This window comes from Budorcas taxicolor, chromosome 14 (genome assembly GCF_023091745.1).
Source record: "Budorcas taxicolor isolate Tak-1 chromosome 14, Takin1.1, whole genome shotgun sequence".
NCBI lineage: Eukaryota > Metazoa > Chordata > Mammalia > Artiodactyla > Bovidae > Budorcas > Budorcas taxicolor.
In genome coordinates this window covers 16,884,839-16,903,382 of record NC_068923.1, presented here as the reverse complement: position 1 = coordinate 16,903,382, position 18,544 = coordinate 16,884,839, and the positions used below count along the sequence as shown (strand labels likewise).

Genomic DNA, 18,544 nt, shown 5'->3' with positions numbered 1-18,544 from the left:
TATTCTGAGACTTCCATTTACAACCTAGTGGAATTTTTTTTTTCCCATTGTTACTATGCACATTTTCAAACATATAGCAAAGTTAAAAAATTTCACAAAAAGGACTGGTAAACCCACCATCTAGATTCTATTATTAATAGTTTGCTATACTTGTTTTATTGCATATCTTTAACATATTTATCTATTTACCCATCTATTAATTCATGTTCTGTTCATGCATTTTAAAGTAAATTGCAAACATCAGTATACTTCCCCCTAAAAACCTTGGCACATATACCAGTAGCTAGAGTTTAATGCACATAGTTTCTCTGTGTGATTTCAGTCATTTCAAATATACCATGACTTGCTTCCGTGGCTCAACATACAGTCCACCCTGGTGAACGCAGCTGTACACTTGGAAAGGAAGTGTACGCTGAAGCTGTTTGCTGCAGTGTCCTCTAAATACAGTTAGATGGTGGATAGCACGGTCCCACTCACTTCTTCACTAAATTTTTTTAATCTTTTGCTCTAATACTTTCATCACTTCTGAAAGATCTTACAATGCCCAGTCGTGACTGTGGAATTGTCTGTAACCCCTTCCAGCTGAAGGTAGGTTTTGTTTTGTGTACTTTGAAGCTCTGTGATTACACACCTGCACACTTACGATGACGACGCCCTGCTCATGGACTGACTGCTTGGTCATCATGGACTTCCTTCTTTATCTTTGGTGATACTGTCTTGCAGGGTATTTAGTGATAGTAATACAACCACTCCACTGCGGTAATGTGACCGCACTGTTTGCAGGGGGAGGCTTTTCAGTTCATTCACTTGAGCCCTCCTACATAAACTGCATCCTTTCTAGACCAAATACACTTGAATTTTGCTTTTCTGTCTCTTGTAACAGCCTCTGGCTATTATCTTTCTCTTGTGCTCTCTCTCTCTCTATATATATATATGCACATACCACATATGTAAGTTAAATTGATCTGTTAACATTTTACCTACATTTCTTTACATTTTTTAGTGTAACCTAAGGGATTAAAATATAATTTTAATTTTTTATGATCTACTTAAAAGATCATATCATTCCATATAAAATGAACTCACATGGGTTCATTTGCCCCACCTCTTTTCTTTCTGCTCTCCTTGTCATACATACTAAACTCATATACATTGTTAAACACATATTTAAAAATTTTTTTAAAGAATTCCTATGTATTTAAAAGAAAGAAAAGAAAAAAGTACATAACGTTTGCCCAAGTGTTTAGGGTTTCTGGTGGTGCTCACTTTTACCTGAATAACCAGGTCCACCTGGCTCTGTCTGCCTTTAACCTGAAGAACTTGCTGAAGCATTTCTTGCAGAAGAGGTGGTAGTTTCTTAGTTTTCCTTCATCGAAATGTTTATATTCTGCCTTCATCCAAAAGGATGTTTTCACTGGCTATAAGAACTTCAGCTGACAGCTCTTCCCTCTCTGTACTTTAAAAGTACCGTTCAGCAGGGGTTCTGGCTTCCACAGTTTATGACGAGAAACTAGTAGGGATTTAAATGGGTATTTCTCTGTAGTCTTTTGTTGCTGTTTGCTGAGTGGATGACAAACCCATGCCCTGAGCCCAGGTGGGGCACAGACACCCGGGCCCTGAGCCCAGGTGGCCAGAGTCGAGCCTGGCACTGCAGAGCCGCATTCTGCCCATGTCGGCCGTCTGCTTGGCTGCTCTGCCCCGTGACTGTCGCTGAAGTGGTCCTAGGCGGCCACAGCTGGGACCACCAGCCTGATGATATTCACCTGCCAGGGTCTCTATCCCTGGGGTCCCATCATGGGGGTCCCAGGCGTGCCCTGTCTCAGCTGGCAGCCCTAAGCAGGGCTGAGGGACACGGGGACGCCCCACCTCTCCCTGGGGACACACTGATGTCCCACCCCACCCCACCCCACCCTGGGCACTGGCTGGCCTCTGCACCCTGCTGCACTGCCCCTGGGGCGAGGCCCAGATGGATGTTCTCAGTAGCCGTTCCCCTGCCGAGTGGGCTGGGCCTGCCAGAGGGCCAGTGATGGGAGGCCCGTGTCTGTCATCCTCCTGGTGAGGACGGGGATGGGGAGTGCCTCCCCAGGGCCCCTTCGCTTGCCGTGAACACCCTGCAGTGCATGTGTGGGGGCAGCCACAGCCTCAGCCCTGCCCCCAACTCCTTCGGCCTGACTCCTCTGCTCACATCCTCCGGGGATGTGGCTCGGGAGCGAGTGCCTGGAGCACCCCACGGCCTGGAGGGAGAGGCTCCCTGGAGCTGTGAGGCTGGGGCAGGGAAGGGGCTTTGCCAAGGTGCCCACACCCCCTCTGGGCAGCGTGGCCTCCTGGGCGACAGGGGAACTGCGTCCCCTGCCCTGGGCATGGGGGCCCTGGCTGGAGCGCCATCCTGCCACGTCCCCACCAGCCACGTGCCACGGCACAGCTGGGCACGGCTCCCCGGCTCGCCTGAACACAGGCCCGCAGTTCCTCTGAGTCGGGGCTCTCCTTGGGCATGGTCTGATTCATTCGCATTTTTATTTATTTTTTCCCCATTTCATCATGATGCTTCATTTCCTTCCATCTGGCACTATGAGACTCACACGGTATGAAACTGTAAAAGGAAGATGATGAAGATGATAATGGTGGTTGGAAGGGATAATGGCAGAAGTTCCCCAATTAAAATAAATTTTAGCTTCAGTTTCTTTCCCATTTCACTGTCCAGTAATTTGTGTCGATGCAGAAAGAGGTGGCAGAGGAGTTAAGAAAAGCTCAGCTGGAAGAGCTGTTCAGATGAGAGATTCCGGTCAGTAACGAGACCCGGTGCCAGGGTGGATCCACCAAGGAGGTTGCGTGCCAGCCAAGAGACCTGCCCGGGAGTCCGAGCAGAGGGCTGGCCGGCCTCATCCAGCTCACAGATACATCTGGCCTGCCTCCTCTTAAAATATCTCAAGTCACTGTTTTAAATACAGGAACGTTTTGGATATTCAGTCGAGTTTCTGATTCTCACGATCACGCCTCACAGGCCACGTCCTACAGGTCCCTGTGGGCCAACGGCAGATGGCCGGCCCCCTCCTGCCTCCTGTCTCCTCCCAGCTCCTGGCACAGGTGGAGTCCATGCAGCGGCCACCACCCACAGCCCGCCCCTCGCTGTGACTCTGCCTCCTGGGGCATCGTTGTCACCCCTCTGAACTTAAGAGGTTTCTTCGTGGTCCTAGGGTTCAGGATTTGAAATCATGTTGGCGGTACCACATGAACAGTTATTAGATACAATCAGACAGAACGTGGAATCAGAACGTGTGAGCGCTGGGCTGGCCAGGGGCCACCCCACAGGGTTGGGGTGACGTGGGACGGCCAGACAGCTGCAGGCGTGCACATCAGCCCCGGAGTAGGGGCCTCTGTCCCCAACCCACCCGCAGGCCCAGGGTGGACGGGGCAGGCCTGCCCAGCAAGGGGCCTGGGATGCTCGTGAGGGTCCCCGCAGCCCCGCCAGGCATCCTGCTCGCCCCCTGCCCCTGTGGCTGCTCCTGCCTGGCTCCCGGCGCACCCCTCCCCACTGCCCACCGAGCTGCACTCGGCTGTGTGAGCAGCCCATGCTTGGTGCCCAGCCCCGGCGGCACCTCTGCCAGGCCTCCTTCCAGGTTGGGCTCATCCTCCAGCTTCCAGGACATGTCCCCCGAAGAGAGCAGGGAGCACAGCGTGGCAGTCACCTGCCCATCTCCCTCTCCCAGTCCCCTGAGTGTAGAGACCATGTTTTATCAGCCTCTGTCCTGGGACCCTGAGAAAAGGGGATTCTCCTCCTCACCTGTATCCAGAGGCTGGAGGTTGCCAAGGGCAGAGGGCAGGGAAGGAGTGGAAGTCTGAGACGAGCAGATGCACACTATTATATACAGGATGGATAAACAACAAGGTCCAACGGCACAGCACAGGGAACCACAGTCAGTATTCTACGATAAACCGTAATGGAAAAGAATACAAAGGAATGCACGCTGAGTGAAGTCAGGCAGAGGAGGAGAAACACCGAATGGCATCCCTTAGAAGTGGAATCCAAAAAGAAATGGTACAAACGAACTTACAAAACAGAAAGAAACTAACAGACTTTAGAGAACGACCTTATGGTTCCAGGGGTGAGGGGAGGAGGATGAGGCGAAGGGACAGCGAGGGAGTCTGGGATGAACATGCACACAGCGTGACATTTAAAATGGACAACTGGTAAGGTCGTGCTGTAGCGCACAGGGAGCTCTGCTCAATGCCGTTTGGCAGCCTGGGTGGGAGGGGAGTTCCGGGGAGAATGGCTGCATGGATATGTATGGCTGAGTCTCTTTGTTGTTCACCTGAAACTATCACATCACTGTTAACGGGCTATACTCCAATATAAAATACAAAGCTTTTGAAAAGAGGCTGCGGGGAGGGAGGAGAGAGAGGTCAGTCTGGGAGACATACTTTGCTCGACTGTTTTATTTCTCCTTTGGCTCCAAAAAGTACTGCAGATATGTAGATGCCCCATGTCTCAAGTGATCAAGCGTTTAAGGGCCTTCCCGTGAAAGCGAACTGTGAGAAATGACCGGCCCCTTTTCGCTGTTCTCATAGGATTTCCGTGGAGCAACCACTGAATCAAGGCAGGGCAGCTTTGCTCTGCTCAGGCGGTAGAGGTGGGAGCCTGGCTCTCGCTTTATCATTCTCTTTCTGGAATTTCTTTGTTGTGCCTAATTGCCAATTCCACATTGTTAAGGACTTTCTCCTTTTCATATTTTAATGGTTGTGGCATTTTCAACATGAAGCCGACAAAAGTCCCTGAAAGATTTTTCTAGCTGAATCGATCTTCCGCAAGGTTGAATTCTGTTTTCAAATCCCCAAAGACCCACAGGGGTTCAGGAAGCCCACCTCTCTTCCCGCGTCTTTTCAGGGTATTTTCGCCTCGTCTGGTTTCCGAGCCACGCAGGCACTGAGTCAGACGCAGGCCCGCAGGGCTACCGCAGCGCCGGCACCGTCACCTGTGGTCAAAGGCTCGAGGGTCCCACTCCACAGTCATCCAAGGGCAGCGGCAGCGGAAATAGCCCATGACATTGACGTTCACGTTTCCACTCCACACTCCGCCCTCCGCGCATCTGCATCCACGGCCCTTCCCACGTGGTAGGTCCTCCTCTTCCAACCCAGCAAGGAACGAACGAAGGCAGACGACGTGAGAGACACAGGCAGGGCGCCTCCACCCCGTCCCCCAGCATCTGGCTGATGTGAGAGACACAGGCAGGGCACCTCCACCCCATCCCCCAGCATCTGGCCTCAACCCACCCCTACTAGCAGGACGGAAGGAAGGTGGAGAGTCTGTGAGCACACGAAGGTGTTTAGACATCCCTGCACAGGCGGAGAGGCTGGCTTCAAGTATTTCAAGTGGGAAACCAATGACATACCTACATGATGTTCCTGAAATGGGAGGGCAGACTGCGTGGAGGAGCGTCCTGTGAGGTCAACAGAAGCATGGAACCTAAAGATGAGCACTCTGTCTGGGAAGAGAGCTGGAAACAGAGGACAACCCAAAGGCCAGTGCGGCAGCAAAAGGTGAGGCAGGGTGCCAGCCACCAGCTGGAAGGCTGCCCGGAGACCGCTGAAGAAAGCCACCTACATGCCCCAAAGGGGCTGCTGGGAGCCGCCCATCGGCTAACCCATCCTCGTCACCTCAGGAGATGACAACACTCTTACTGGGATGCTGGAGGCAGTTTCGGTGGCTGAGCAAAAGTAACTGAAAAGGACTCGGCAAACAGGGAATAAGCGGAGGGGAAAAGCGAGATCCACAGCTGCACCCAGTGATCGTCTCAGCACTGCCGCCTTCCCTCACGGGAGCACTGACCCCAGAGATGCTTCTCACTTGATTTTCTTTTGTGGTTGGGAACAGGCCGTCTGCATCTCTAGCAAAGACTCCCCGGTACAGGGGGCCTGGTGGGACAGCGAACTCTGGGAGGTGCCCAGGTCGGCAACGGGAGGTGAGGTGAGGGCCCAAAGTGTCAAGTCCAAATCCAGCCCAGAGAAAGACGAAGCCGCCATGGCCCCAGAGATGAGAGTGCACTCCTGGTGGGCAACGAGCACATCCAAATGGACGCACAGAACAAGAAACACGGACAGGTGAACTCCACGGCTTCAGAAAACAGAAACGCACCTGGTCGGGAAACGCAGAGGGCTTTTCTTTCTTAAAAAAGAAAAAAATTCTGTACATATTTCAAATAATAATAGTACACGCACGTAAAACCAAAAAACGCAGAAGATTCCCCCGTGATTCTCTGCCTGTGAACACTGCGGTGTTTCCCTCCAGTCACGTGACCTCACGAGCCGGTCTCCCTTCTGTCAGTTGACCTGTATGCACCGCATGTCACGTTACAGACCCCAGCTTACGCCCCACCGCCTCCACCCGTGAAGCAGTGGACACTGTCCGCATGGCAGGACAGGGCCTGGGGGGGGCTCGATCCTGATCCTGGGTCGTGGACTCCAGATCCTCCCAGCCTCTAGAGGCATCGCTGAGTGTCCACCCCGTGGTGAGCAGGCAGACACAGAGCCAGGGGGTCAGGGACAGTGACCGGACGGCTGTGAGCTGTGGATGGCCCAAGGGCCTTGGCAAGAACCTGGCCCGGCCCCCTCCCCAGCCCAGGTCTCAGCAGCTCAGAGACGTCCCAGCCTCGCAGAGTCAGGCCCCGGGGCCTCCCGCTCCAGGCAGGGCGCTGCCTTGACGCTCATCTAGGGAGCCCGAGTCTGCTGGCATCACAACCCTCATTGTGACAACGGAGCTCAGCATTACAAATTCTACAGAAACACAGTCTGTGATGGCTGCATGACCGTCAATTATACAAACGTACCATAATTCACTAATCACGCCTGACTGTCGGACATTCCGGTTTCTAAAAATAACACAGACATAAACACCCTTGTGCTCGCCCTCACTCTGCAGTTGCGATTTATTTTCATCCGGACAGCTTCCCAGGAGGCACTCGCTCCCTGGCTCAGAAGCTTTCAGCGCTCTTTGCTACAGGATCTCAAACGGCCCTGCATCGAGGCTGCAGCACATGGTGCCTTTATGCTCACAGAAACGCTGGCATTTCAGGGCAGGGGCTCCGGACACAGGAGGGAGGGGCACCCACAGGACTGGGACCCGTTCCTCCAGACGCTCCTAGAGGAACGCTCCCCATGGGCCACGGGGAGTCCTGCCCTCCCAGGGACAAAGAGGACACGGGACAAAAGCTGACTCTGACCAGTGCCCCCAAAGCCCCCTTGGTAAAGCACCCCCTCCAGCAACGTGAGGACCGACAGGAGCACCTGGAAGCTTCAGGTGCAGGGCACGGGCAGGCCCGGAGGCACAGAGGTCTGGGTGCGAACCCCGTGCCCGGACCAATAGCTGAGCTCAGACTGCAGCCTCCAGGACTGAGAAACTTCTATCATTTCCGAGCCCTCTGGCCTGCTGTACTTCATCACGGTGGCCCGAAGACACCAAGGTCATCTCCCCATCTCAGGGTCTTTAGCGCGACCACATCCGCAGAGTTCCTTCCGCCATATACGCGAACACCTGTTCCGGTCCCAGGGACTGGAACAGGGATGTCTCTGCTCCCCACCCTTGTTAACCACCTGGTCCTGCACTGGGCCCTGGGGGAAGAGGGACGACGAGGAGGGCGTGGCCCCCAGAGTCGCCACCTGCTGGGGAGAGACGCCCGTAGACCTGGTCCCAGAGCAGTGGACTCTAACAGCAGCCCGGTGCTGAGAGCCGTGGGACACAGAGGAGGAGGAGGCGTCTCAAGGGTCAGGCAGCCTCCGGCAGAGAGGACGTCTGGACCAGCCTGGGAGGGCGGACACACTCCCCAGGAGGACAGAAGGGAGAAATCCATTCCCCGGGGAGAGGACAGAGTGCCAGCCCACACTTGACTCTGCGGCACTCTCTCTCTGTCAGACACCCCGGCTCCACGCCCGTCAGGAAGCCGGGGCCCTGGGACCTAGAGGCGGGAGCCTGCCTGGCTCTCCCTGCAGGTGGCGGTGAGACCACGGAGAGGCCACGGTGCCCTCGGAGTCCTCTCGGCCCCCACCTGCGCAGAGGGGTCAGGGCTCTGAGGATCTCAGAGTGCCCCCTTCCAACGTCCAGGTTTCAAAGTTTGTTAAGAGGTATTTTTCACAACAATCATTACAAATACTCAGAAGAACTGCATCTCCAAAAGAATACTAAGAATATTTAAGAAAACACTAAGAGATTAAAAAAGGGGGAAAAAACAAACAAGGCAAGACTGTGTAACTTCAGGCACTCAGCAAATTCTGGGGAAAAACAATGTTTGACAGAGGCTAGATTTTTAATTTCCCTAAAATACTTTAACACGTCTACCAAGGAACTCTGCCCCTAGTGCTATTAATAGGCGCACTTGAGAAGATGATTCAGAGAAGGAGGCAGAGGAAAGCCGTCCATGACACTATCCAAACAGCGGCGGACTTCCTCCCCAGGACAGAGCACACAAGGACGCTTTGGGTTATGCTGATCCCAGAGGGGCAGGGCGGGGCGCTCACAGCCTCCACTCCGCACCCCCTCCCTGCAGGCTGCATCTGCACTGAGCTGCCCAGGCAGACAGGACTGTCAGTCTGTCTGTCTTTGTTCCCTGGAGGGCTCCCTCCTGCACCCCCTGTGACTCTAGCAGACAGCATATGGCTTATTCGTCTGCAGACCCTCAGCACCCGGCACAGGGCCTGTAGAAAGGGCAGTTAAGAACACTCCCATGTGGTCTGAAACACGCCTTCTGCAGCTGCCAATGCTAGCCTGTTCTGCTCCCTGAGTTTGCAGATTCTCCCCCATGTGATACCCTGGAAAATTGCTTTTCTTGAGCAAAACACCTGGAGAGACATCAGGTCCTCTGCGCCCCATCTCCTCTGAACTGACTGGGACAGGCACACGGCTCTCAGGTCCAGAGCTGTGGAACATGGGCTAACAAGGCAGGCCTCAGGTCCTGTTTAGCAGAGACAGTGCCTCCACGGATTTTTTATTGTCAGAACTACTTATCAAGAACAAAGGTTCCCAGAGCAAAGCAGCTTGGCCTCCTGATCTGCAGGAGCTGCCCCTCTGCCCCCGACAAGGTGTCCATGAGCATTCAGCAACCAGAATCTCTGCTCCCTCTTCTAGAAGCATCTCCAAAACACACGGTGCAAACACAAACAATGCAATTACTTACAGAAAAGACAGAAGAGTCCCAGGGGGGAGTGAGGCAGCTACGTGCTAAGCAGGGAGCCTGCTGTGTGCCGAATGCAGAACAGGTTCACGAAAAATGATTAATTGGAAATGAAAGAATTTCCTCTAACCTAACCACCGTCACACAGCCAAGAAGGAAACAAGGCTGCCCAGCGTCCTGGGGGCCGAGCAGGCTCCAACACAAGGCCTCCCAGCACGACAGCCCGAGTTCTCCTGGATGGACGTTTTTGAAGAGAAAAAGGTCCCTGGAACATATCAATTCTAGGAGGAAAAAAACAAACAAACAAATGAACTTTAAAAAGGATGCTAATAGGAGGCTGACTCTGGCCAATACACAGGAGTGCTCCCTCCAGGCCAGGCTCCGCATTAAGAGACGAGGAGGGTTCCAGGGCAGAGGGCTAAGGCCCCTGGCTTGATCATCTTGTCCTAGAGGGGAGCTGAACACAGGGCGAGGTCGTGCCAGGTGACCCCAGAGCAGCAGCCCAGACACCAGGCACCCCACATCCAGTCCTCACTGGACTCCCGCAAGTGGGGCAGGACACGCGAGGACTCTGGGCCACCTGCCCGAATCTCTCCGACGGGGGACAGGGCAGCCATGGTTTCAGCCCCCTCTTTATCAGATGGACTCGGAGTGCCCTCACTGCAGGCTGCTGCGGCTCTATAAGCAAGTGTGTAAGGCTGGCAGTGTGATGCCCAGCGCCCGCCAAGTGTCACACATCCAATCCCTTCCTGGTCCCCGTGTTACCGAAGCCTGAGTGCAGAGGCTGGGCTCTCAGCCAGTGGCCTGAGTCTGACCACAGCTGCCCAGTTAACCCCGACTGAGACGACCAGGGGTTCATTTCCATGCCGAGCACACATGTGCATCATGCCAGGCGGCGTGGGTATGTCTGTGTGCCCTTTCCCGCATGGCACCAGTGTGGCGCTGAGGACATGATGGGGATTCTGGTAACACCTTCTGAAACGATGTGGAGAACAAAAGAACGCAGAGTCAACTGTCACGTTATATGTTCATATGGGACAAAAGCAACCATCCTTTAAAGACAGCAAAAATCAAAGATGAAGACAAAGAAGTGCGGTCATTCCCCTTAGACACAAAGGACGTACTTGGACCACAGCCCCGTCCACATCTCAGTGCCCTTCCTGCAGCACTGCCCATCAAGCCCTCCTTGACTCCAGGCTGTCCTGTGACTCGTTTGACCAACGCAATGTGCAGAAGTGACACAGGCCACGTCCAAGCAGAGAGCTCCCCAGCTGTCATGTGGCCTGTCCCTTTCCCTATTTCTCTCCTCCAAACCAGCACACGGCTCATGAATGAAAGCAAAATGGAGCAGAGCTAAACTGTGGTGCTCACAGAACCTGAACAAGAAACAAACCTTTCTGTTTACTAAACAGCTAAGATTCGAGGTCTTTTATTACTGCAGAGAAACAGCCTAAACTGAATGATACAGAAAGTGATCCAGTTCAGCTCCTAGGCGGGGAGTCAGCAGAGCGGCAATGAGAACGTGACCCCCGCCCAGAGGCGGCTCCCAGGGCAGGGACAGACGTGCCAGGGAATACGGCTGTCACAGCAGGAGATGCAGAGGACACGCAGAGAAGCAGCAGGAGGAGCAGGGAAGCCCAAAGCTCCCAGGATGAGGAGCGGATGCGCAGGCTGGGTCCAGAGGGGCCCTCCCAAACACAGCAGGGCGGCCCGAGCCCCCGCCAGGCCCTGTGCTGTTTCACTCCAGCGCTTTCTCCTTTTTTCCCTTCTGCTATGGAACATTAATTGGGAACTGGGTGATGAAAGAGGCAGAAAGGGGTGCTTTGTTTCTGGCTTTTAAAAATGCACGACAATTCTGGCAAAAATAAACACTCTTAACTGTATAGGCTCATCAGTCACGCTTCTTGGTATCCACACAAAGGAGCTGAAAACTTATGTCCACACCAAACCCTGCTCATGGACACTCAGTGCTAAAAAGAAATGAGCTATCAAGTCATGAAAAGACGTGGAGGAAGAACCTTCAGCGCGTTGTCACTAAACAACAAAAGTCAGCTCGAAAAGGGGACATCCTGTATGTTCCCCATTCTGTGACCTTCTGGAAGAGACAAAACTAAGGAGGCAGGAAGAGGACCAGTGACTACCAACGGTCAGCGGGGAGGGAGGGATGAACAGGGGAGCCCAGGGGACTTCGCAGTGATGGATACATATCCTTCTACCTTGGTCCACACCCACAGAACACACGGCAGCAAGCATGAAACACACACAGCAGCCCCCGGTGAGCAGCTGGTCTGGGCGGGTGGGGAACAGACGGCGTGCGCATGCGCCCTTCTCTTTACACTCAACTGAGAGACTCGCGGCCTCTGCCCAGTGACCCGACTACCCCCCACCTCTCGGGTGCCCGTGTGCTGCTCTGACCCTCCTCTGGTGCCCCCTCTGCACTGGTCCAGCATCCAGCCTTGCCCTTGACCTATTTGATTGTCCAGTCACTGACTCGCCTTTCCCTCCCAACACCCTCTGGGTCCCCTAAGCCATTGTCCTGTAACACCTGCATCTCCAGTGCCTGGAGAGGACGGACGCTCTGGACTCACAGGCAGAAGCACCCACGGAGCCGGTGGAGGGCGGAGAGTGGGGGGTGCTCACGGCAGCAGGCCTCCCACGACCTGGTGCAAACCCCAGCTCGTCCACCTGCCCACACCCAGACTCTCACCAGCCATCACCCCTTCCAGTTACTTCCTAAAAGGTCAATCTGACCCTCTCCTGCCTTGAACTCTCTCGTGACCAACCCTTCCCCTCCAAGGACGGACATGGCTTTGACCGTGGCTCACACAGGAGGATTTCAAGCCAGCAGTAAAGCTGTCATTTGTCCTGCAGGTTAAAACTGGAAAACCCAAATGACACAGACATCTTCAAATGTGCCCATCGTTAAAAATGTACTAAGACTCATTTCCTTCCACCCTGGCATCCAAGGCCCACTAAGTTCAGCCCAGACAAGTCCACTGCTACCTCCCTCTGCACTTAGGCAGAGGAAACACCCACCTCTCCCATCGTAAGCTCCAGTGAGCTGTTAATCAAATGGGAAAAATAACCCATGCCCTGGAAAAACACAAAGAGTGACCAGCTTCCGTTGGTTTTGGAGGGGGCAGCATAACATAGAGCAAACACACACAGACGCTGCTCCGGCTGATCCGGACTCCCTCCACTCCCGTCAGCTCCCGTGGACATCCAGGACGCTGCCTTGCCCCTGGGGGCCGCAGCCTGGTCCTGCCAGACCCCGAGCCACTCAGCTCCAGGGCCGCGCCAGCTCCCAGAGGCAGCGGCAAGGCTTCCCCATCCCACCGGGCCTGAGAGCCCCAAACGGCACCAGTGTTCCCCTGATGTCTCTGCCTGAGCAGCTGTTGAGCCTTAATTATCTGACGAGCGGGGTGACTTAGAGCACAGAGACACAGACACAGAAAACGGCTGTACTTCTTCATCTGGTCATTTTCCAAACCCCAGACAGAAAATGCTTCTTATGCGCTTCATCCTGAGCTTATGAAAAACAGTCAGTGAGTTTTCTTAATGTTGACTGATCCGCTGGGGATGAAAAGGCATGCGTGTGGGGTGCAAGGTTAGATAAGAGGAAGAGATCTAATAATAATGGTTCCATCACAGAAAGCAGATAAGCCAGGCACCAATGCCTTCTGATGGAGACTCTTTGCAAAAAAAAAAATCTTGGGAGTATGATGAAGCCTCTAGAGCTTACTACCGATTTAATGAGGAATAAAGAAAAAGAAGTCAGTCACGGGAGCAAGGTCACCACCATCAGAGGCACCGAACCGGCCACGTCCCCACCTGGGGGCCCTGATGTGGCCCATGGACAGTGAGAGAGACAGGTGCACAGGGAACCTACAGACTCAGAACGGACTGGGTGCTAATCAACCTCCTGAATTCTGAATGCAGGGTTTAGAACACAAACGACACCAAGGTCACTGGAAATGTATGCCTTCGCATCAAGGAACTGTTTGTTTTTAAACATGGTACGGCACTGTACTTAGGTTTTTAAAAGAGGCTCCAATGTTGATGATGTTCATTTTAAAACATGATATGGCATTGCAGTTCAGTTTAGTTCAGTTCAGTCGCTCAGTCGTGTCCTACTCTTTGTGACCCCATGAACCGCAGCACGCCAGGCCTCCCTGTCCATCATCAACTCCCAGAGTTCACCCAAACTCATGGCCATCGAGTCGGTGATGCCATCCAGCCGTCTCATCCTCAGTCGTCCCCTTCTCCTCCTGCCTCCAATCCATCCCAGCATCAGAGTCTTTTCCAATGAGTCAACTCTTTGCATGAGGTGGCCAAGTACTGGAGTTTCAGCCTCAGCATCAGTCCTTCCAAAGAACACCCAGGAGTGATCTCCTTTAGAATGAACTGGTTGGATCTCCTTGCAGTCCAAGGGACTCTCAAGAGTCTTCTCCAACACCACAGTTCAAAAGCATTAATTCTTCGACGCTCAGCTTTCTTGACAGTCCAAGTCATTGCAGTTAGGATTTTAAAAAGCACTCCAGTGTTGATGATTAAAATGTTTACAGATGAAATAAGAGGTCGCCTTGAATCTGCTTCAAAATAACACAAGAACATGGGGAAGCTGGTGAGGGAGAGATGGGAAAGATTGCCCATGAATCACTAGTGGTAGAAGCTGGATGAGAAGTCCTCTTATGGGCACCTTCTGCATATGTTTGAAGTGTCCACAGGAAAGTTCCCCAGTAAAAGAAAGAATAAGGACACGCCCCTTCCCTGCAGCTCCATCACTGAAGTGGCCCAGGGGACCCCGCTGGGCTTCTTCCGCCCCTTTGGCAGGAAAGCCGCTCTAGGACCCACGCGGTGTGCTGTCCAGACACATGAGGGGCTCATCTATTCCCAGAGACCCAGCGGTGGGGTTCCCAGCCGGACCAGCCGATGCTGGGCCGCTGAGGGGGCAGAGGTTCCCCGCAAGGGAGGGCGGGACGAGACGGGGAGGCCTGAGAAGTAAACAGGGTTGTCATGAAATTTAATTTTAATGGTTTGATAATTAAGCAAAAATACAATAATTATCATATCTTAATTCTTCCAGTAAATCTGCTGCTGGGGACGCTGTATTTTCTTAAGGAAGTTTGCAATGTTTCAGTCAGAAAGCGTTCCATGGTTTCTGGCCATCTTCCGAAACTGGAGGCGGAGGGACACCCAGGCCTGGGGATACAGCCTAAAGCAGAGTAGGTGACTCCCGAGAAGAGGTGTGGGGGCAACTGGGCAGCTTCCACCAATAGCATGGCCGTGACCACGCTCAGAGGAGGCAGAAACAAGCACAGAGCCTGTACCCTGAGGATTAAAGGCGAGAGTGCCTGTGAAAATGGGATCCTCTTTCCAACACCCCTCAGGGAGAAGTGACCGTCACTACAGGCACCTACCTAGCTTCAAGTCCTGAGGACACTCTCAATGTCACGATCAATGCCGTGGAGCCCCAGGAAAGGCAATCGGTGCAGACCCCGCATCACAAACGGTGTTAGGCGGAAGTGAGGTGAACAAACGGTCCTTAATTACAGAATTAATGTGTCAACCAGGCCACAGAGCCACACATGAGTCACTGATTTCCAAAGGACCTTTCACAGGAAGAGATGAGAAAGGCGAAAGGTACTTGCTCCGTCCACTTGCTGAAATGCTGTCTTTTAAGTTACAAGATGAAAAGAGATCTCTCTAAGAAATACGGGGATTAAAAGTGTTATTTCCAGTTTAGAAGCTCAAATATTCAGCCTATGACGCAGTCCCTCATGCCCCTCACCAGACACTCAGGAAAACGCTTGAATCCCGCAGCACCCTGGAAGTTAGAGCCCAGCTGGCCCCTCCCCGACCCCCCTCCCCGCCTGGACGGGTGACAGCGGATTAGTGCTGCTCACGGCTTGCCTAAGGCTGCACAGAGAGAAGGAGGACACAGGGACAAAACCCGCTCCCCTACGCCTGCAGCCATCCTGGCGCTCGGCCACGGGGTCAGGCAGACCTGAGTCCCCACCAAGTGCCTCCGATCTGACCCAGGCTGCCTGTCTGTAACCCGTGGACAGACGTTCTCGTGAGAGGATACTAAGAGGACAGAGCACCGAAACTGCTCCAAGCAGCCGGGGCTCAGACACCACACTCCGCACTCGAGCACACGTTGCTCTTGTCCTGGGCACACGTTCCTACCAGGAAGGGGTGGGGGAGAGACGCAGGCACCTCAGCAGCCCAACTGGAGCTGGCCCCTCTCCCGTGCAATGCCCCAGGTGCCCCAGGATGCCAGGGCTCCACCAAGGGCAGCCTCACAGCTACACGGCTTTCAGGGACAGCTTCTTGCTGAAGGGGAGGCTGTGCCACGCTCGACGATCACACCAGAGTCTGAGGACCGCTCACCACTGGGGGGCGGGAGGCCCGCCCTGCCCACCCCAGGGTGGCCGAGCCTGTCCGAGGGCAGCCCATGTCAGCACCCGGGGAGGCTGAGCTGTGCTGGAGCCGGCTCCACATGGCGCGAGAAGAGTCTGGCGGGGGTTGAGCTCAGGACTCCAGGGGATGGGGGGAGTATGGGGCTCCAAGGGGACAGAGCCTGGAGGGACGAGGACCGCAGCCCAGTCTCCCATGGCCGCCAGGCAAGGTCCACCCACCACAGCTTCCTCCCCCAGAGCAGCTCCATCAGACCAACCGCCCGGGACCCCTCCACGGAGACGGAACACGTGTCAGAACCAGGCAAGGCTGGAGAGTTCTAGAGGGAGGCCACGGGGACTCCTGCGTCCCGCAAACACAGGACGCCCATGGGCTGCTAGGTCCAGGGGAGCAGCAGCAAACTGGCTCCCCAGACAGGCGGGGCATCATGAGCTTGGCTGTACCCCACCCCTCAACAGCCTGGCTGCCCGAGACCCTTGCCACGCTGCCATCATTCCCTGGCCAGGGAGGGTCCTGAGTTACTCATCCTGATGCAGGCTCCACGGAGCAGGTTCTGGAAGCACCGATATTTATTGAATGAATATTTTATGAATGAATAAAGAATGTGTGCGTTAGGAGCATTGAGAAATGAGGACTTAAGCACAAAGCTTAACAAGGAAGAAGCCGGAAGCACAAGAACAAACTGTGCCGGTTTGTGAATGGGCTCGTTAACATTGCTGAGACTTCCGGCGCTGCCAGGAGTGAGTCAACCTTAGAACAGGCTCGGCGATCTGTACATTTTTTAAAAGCAGGTTTTATTATTGGTGTCATGAGACGACCTGAATGGTGCCCTCTGGGATCTCAGCTTGCGTCTAAACAATGCAGATGGTCTCCTGCGCCACTTGGAGACCAGCACGGGGCCCAGGCAGCTGCTGGTGGCCTTGACCCCAAGGATGGGGCAGAGCCCCAGGAAAGAGCTGTGCTTACGCCCCAGAGCCAGAGCTTTCAGCGCCATGGCCTCCACGCAGCAGCACCTGGTCCCCGCACGCAGCCACACGGCCAAGAACCCGCAAGAATAGTAACTGTCAGGCGGGGCGGGTCCTTCCTCTCAAGGGTTAGGCGGTAAAGCCCTCCTGACTACCCACCCCGAACAGGACTGGGCATTCCTGGGTCATCAATGGGGGCATCAGACGGCCGCACCCTGGGAGCGACCTCATGTGGATCAGCACGAGATGGGTGAACGGGCACGCGGGAACTGGGCACGAGGCGCCATCGGAGGGCGAGACCTGACCACACTCAGCTCCAAAGCATGACGCTGACTGAGAGTGACTAAAGGACACACAGAAAGAGGTACACGACGCACAACCACTTACGTCATCAAACAGACGCCTCTGAAAACAGTGCTTCCTGGGGCCGTAAATAGACATGACGTAGTAGTGCAGGGGCGACGTGATGCTGTCACGCCCTGGAGGCATGGAGACCCCCAGAGGAGGAAGAGGAAGGGAGCTGGGGTGAGGGGAGTCAGGCTCCACAGCTCTTTCGTTTGCTCATTTCTTCCCAGTGTTTTCTTATGAGTGGAAAGAACTCCTCAGAGAACATTCTCTCCGCATTGTATGACATATCCCATAACTAACACTTCACTCTGTTTGATCAGCTCACTCCGTCCGCCTGCCCAGCCCCCTGCCAGGAATCTAACTCTTCAGGCATTCCCGAGGCTAGCGCAGCTATCGCGAGACACCACCCAAGTCCTCCGAGAGGCAGAGTTCCACGCGTGCCGACAGTTTCCCTTTTGAAACAAAACCGACTTAACGGTGGGACGCACAAATCTTAAGTGCACACTGGCTAGATCTTAACAATGGCAAAACACCTGTGTAACCCACACCCAAACATCGAGTCACACAGCACGACCGTCACCCGGACTAGGCCCTGTGCCCCTTCCTGGTCAAAGCCCACCCCGTCCTCTCCGGAAGCAATGCTCTGCTTCTACCACTGTCTCAGCAGAGTCTTGCCGGCCCCGGGGTCTCAGATGCCTGAACCACACTGTGTCAGGCAACTGCGCTCGGCGCGAGCTTCCTGGCCCTGCCCGCGGTGCTGTGTTAGGAGTTCACTAGTTTTGCCTGCTGAGTAATAATCCACTAGGGAAATGCCACCGTTGGGTAGTCCTGCTCCCGTGATATGGGCACTCAAGCTCTTTCTAGCTTTCGACTTGGGACAATCTTTACAGGTCTTTTGTAAACATTGTTTTTTCTTTTTTAACTTTTCTTGAACAACTAGTGTTGGGATAGCTGGGTGGAGTATGTGCACGTTTACTTTTGTAAGAAACTGGCCTCCGTGGGCTGAGCTCAGGTGGCGGTGCATCTCTCCCAAAGGCCTGAGCCTGGCCTGGCTGCTGCGGCATGAACTCCTCCGAGGAGCTTCCCACTGATGCTGATATCCGTCCCTGAGATCGACACCCAGTGCCCCCGATACAGCTTTCCTAAGGATTTGACAGTGAAAGAAAGGTCTTGCCCAGAGGTCTGGGTGTCCTTAGACATGGTGCGTGATGGACATCAGCCGGCTCTCCCTTGACGTTATGACCACTCCCATCCTTTCACTGAACCTGAATAAGGGCTGAAGTGTCTCTGAGAGGGGAACCAGATTGCCCAGCCCCAGGGTCTCAGGGGCCAGCCTGACTTGGCTCCCCCATGGGTGGCGACAGGAGGGCCAGGGGCCCGGGAGAAACTTACCGCTGGCACTCGCCCGCGTGCAGGATGAGCTCCTCATCGCTCCGGGCGCGGACGCTCAGCTCGTGCTCCGTGGCGTTGAAGACGTCCAGGAGCAGGTGGCATTGTCGGGTGCTGCAGCGAGAGACAGAGCCCAGGTCAGCATCTTCTGACAAAGAGGAGAGTGACTCTGCCTCCCCTCCCCAAAGATCTGACGGTCCTGGGGCACGTCAGAGGTGCAGTTTGTGCAGTTTATCAAAACGTCGTGCCCCCCTGGACACAAAG

The 18,544-nt window shown here is 54.4% G+C and overlaps 1 protein-coding gene across 3 annotated transcripts in view; it reads right to left on the bottom strand.

Annotated features, from left to right (window-relative positions):
• TRAPPC9 (trafficking protein particle complex subunit 9) overlaps positions 1 to 18,544 on the bottom strand; it is a 387,984-nt gene that overhangs the window by 126,912 nt on the left and 242,528 nt on the right. For all 3 annotated transcript variants that reach the window (XM_052651547.1, XM_052651545.1, XM_052651546.1), the window contains one exon: positions 18,284 to 18,394. In XM_052651547.1, coding sequence (XP_052507507.1) covers positions 18,284 to 18,394 — 111 coding nt within the window. The remainder of the gene's footprint in view (positions 1 to 18,283; positions 18,395 to 18,544) is intronic.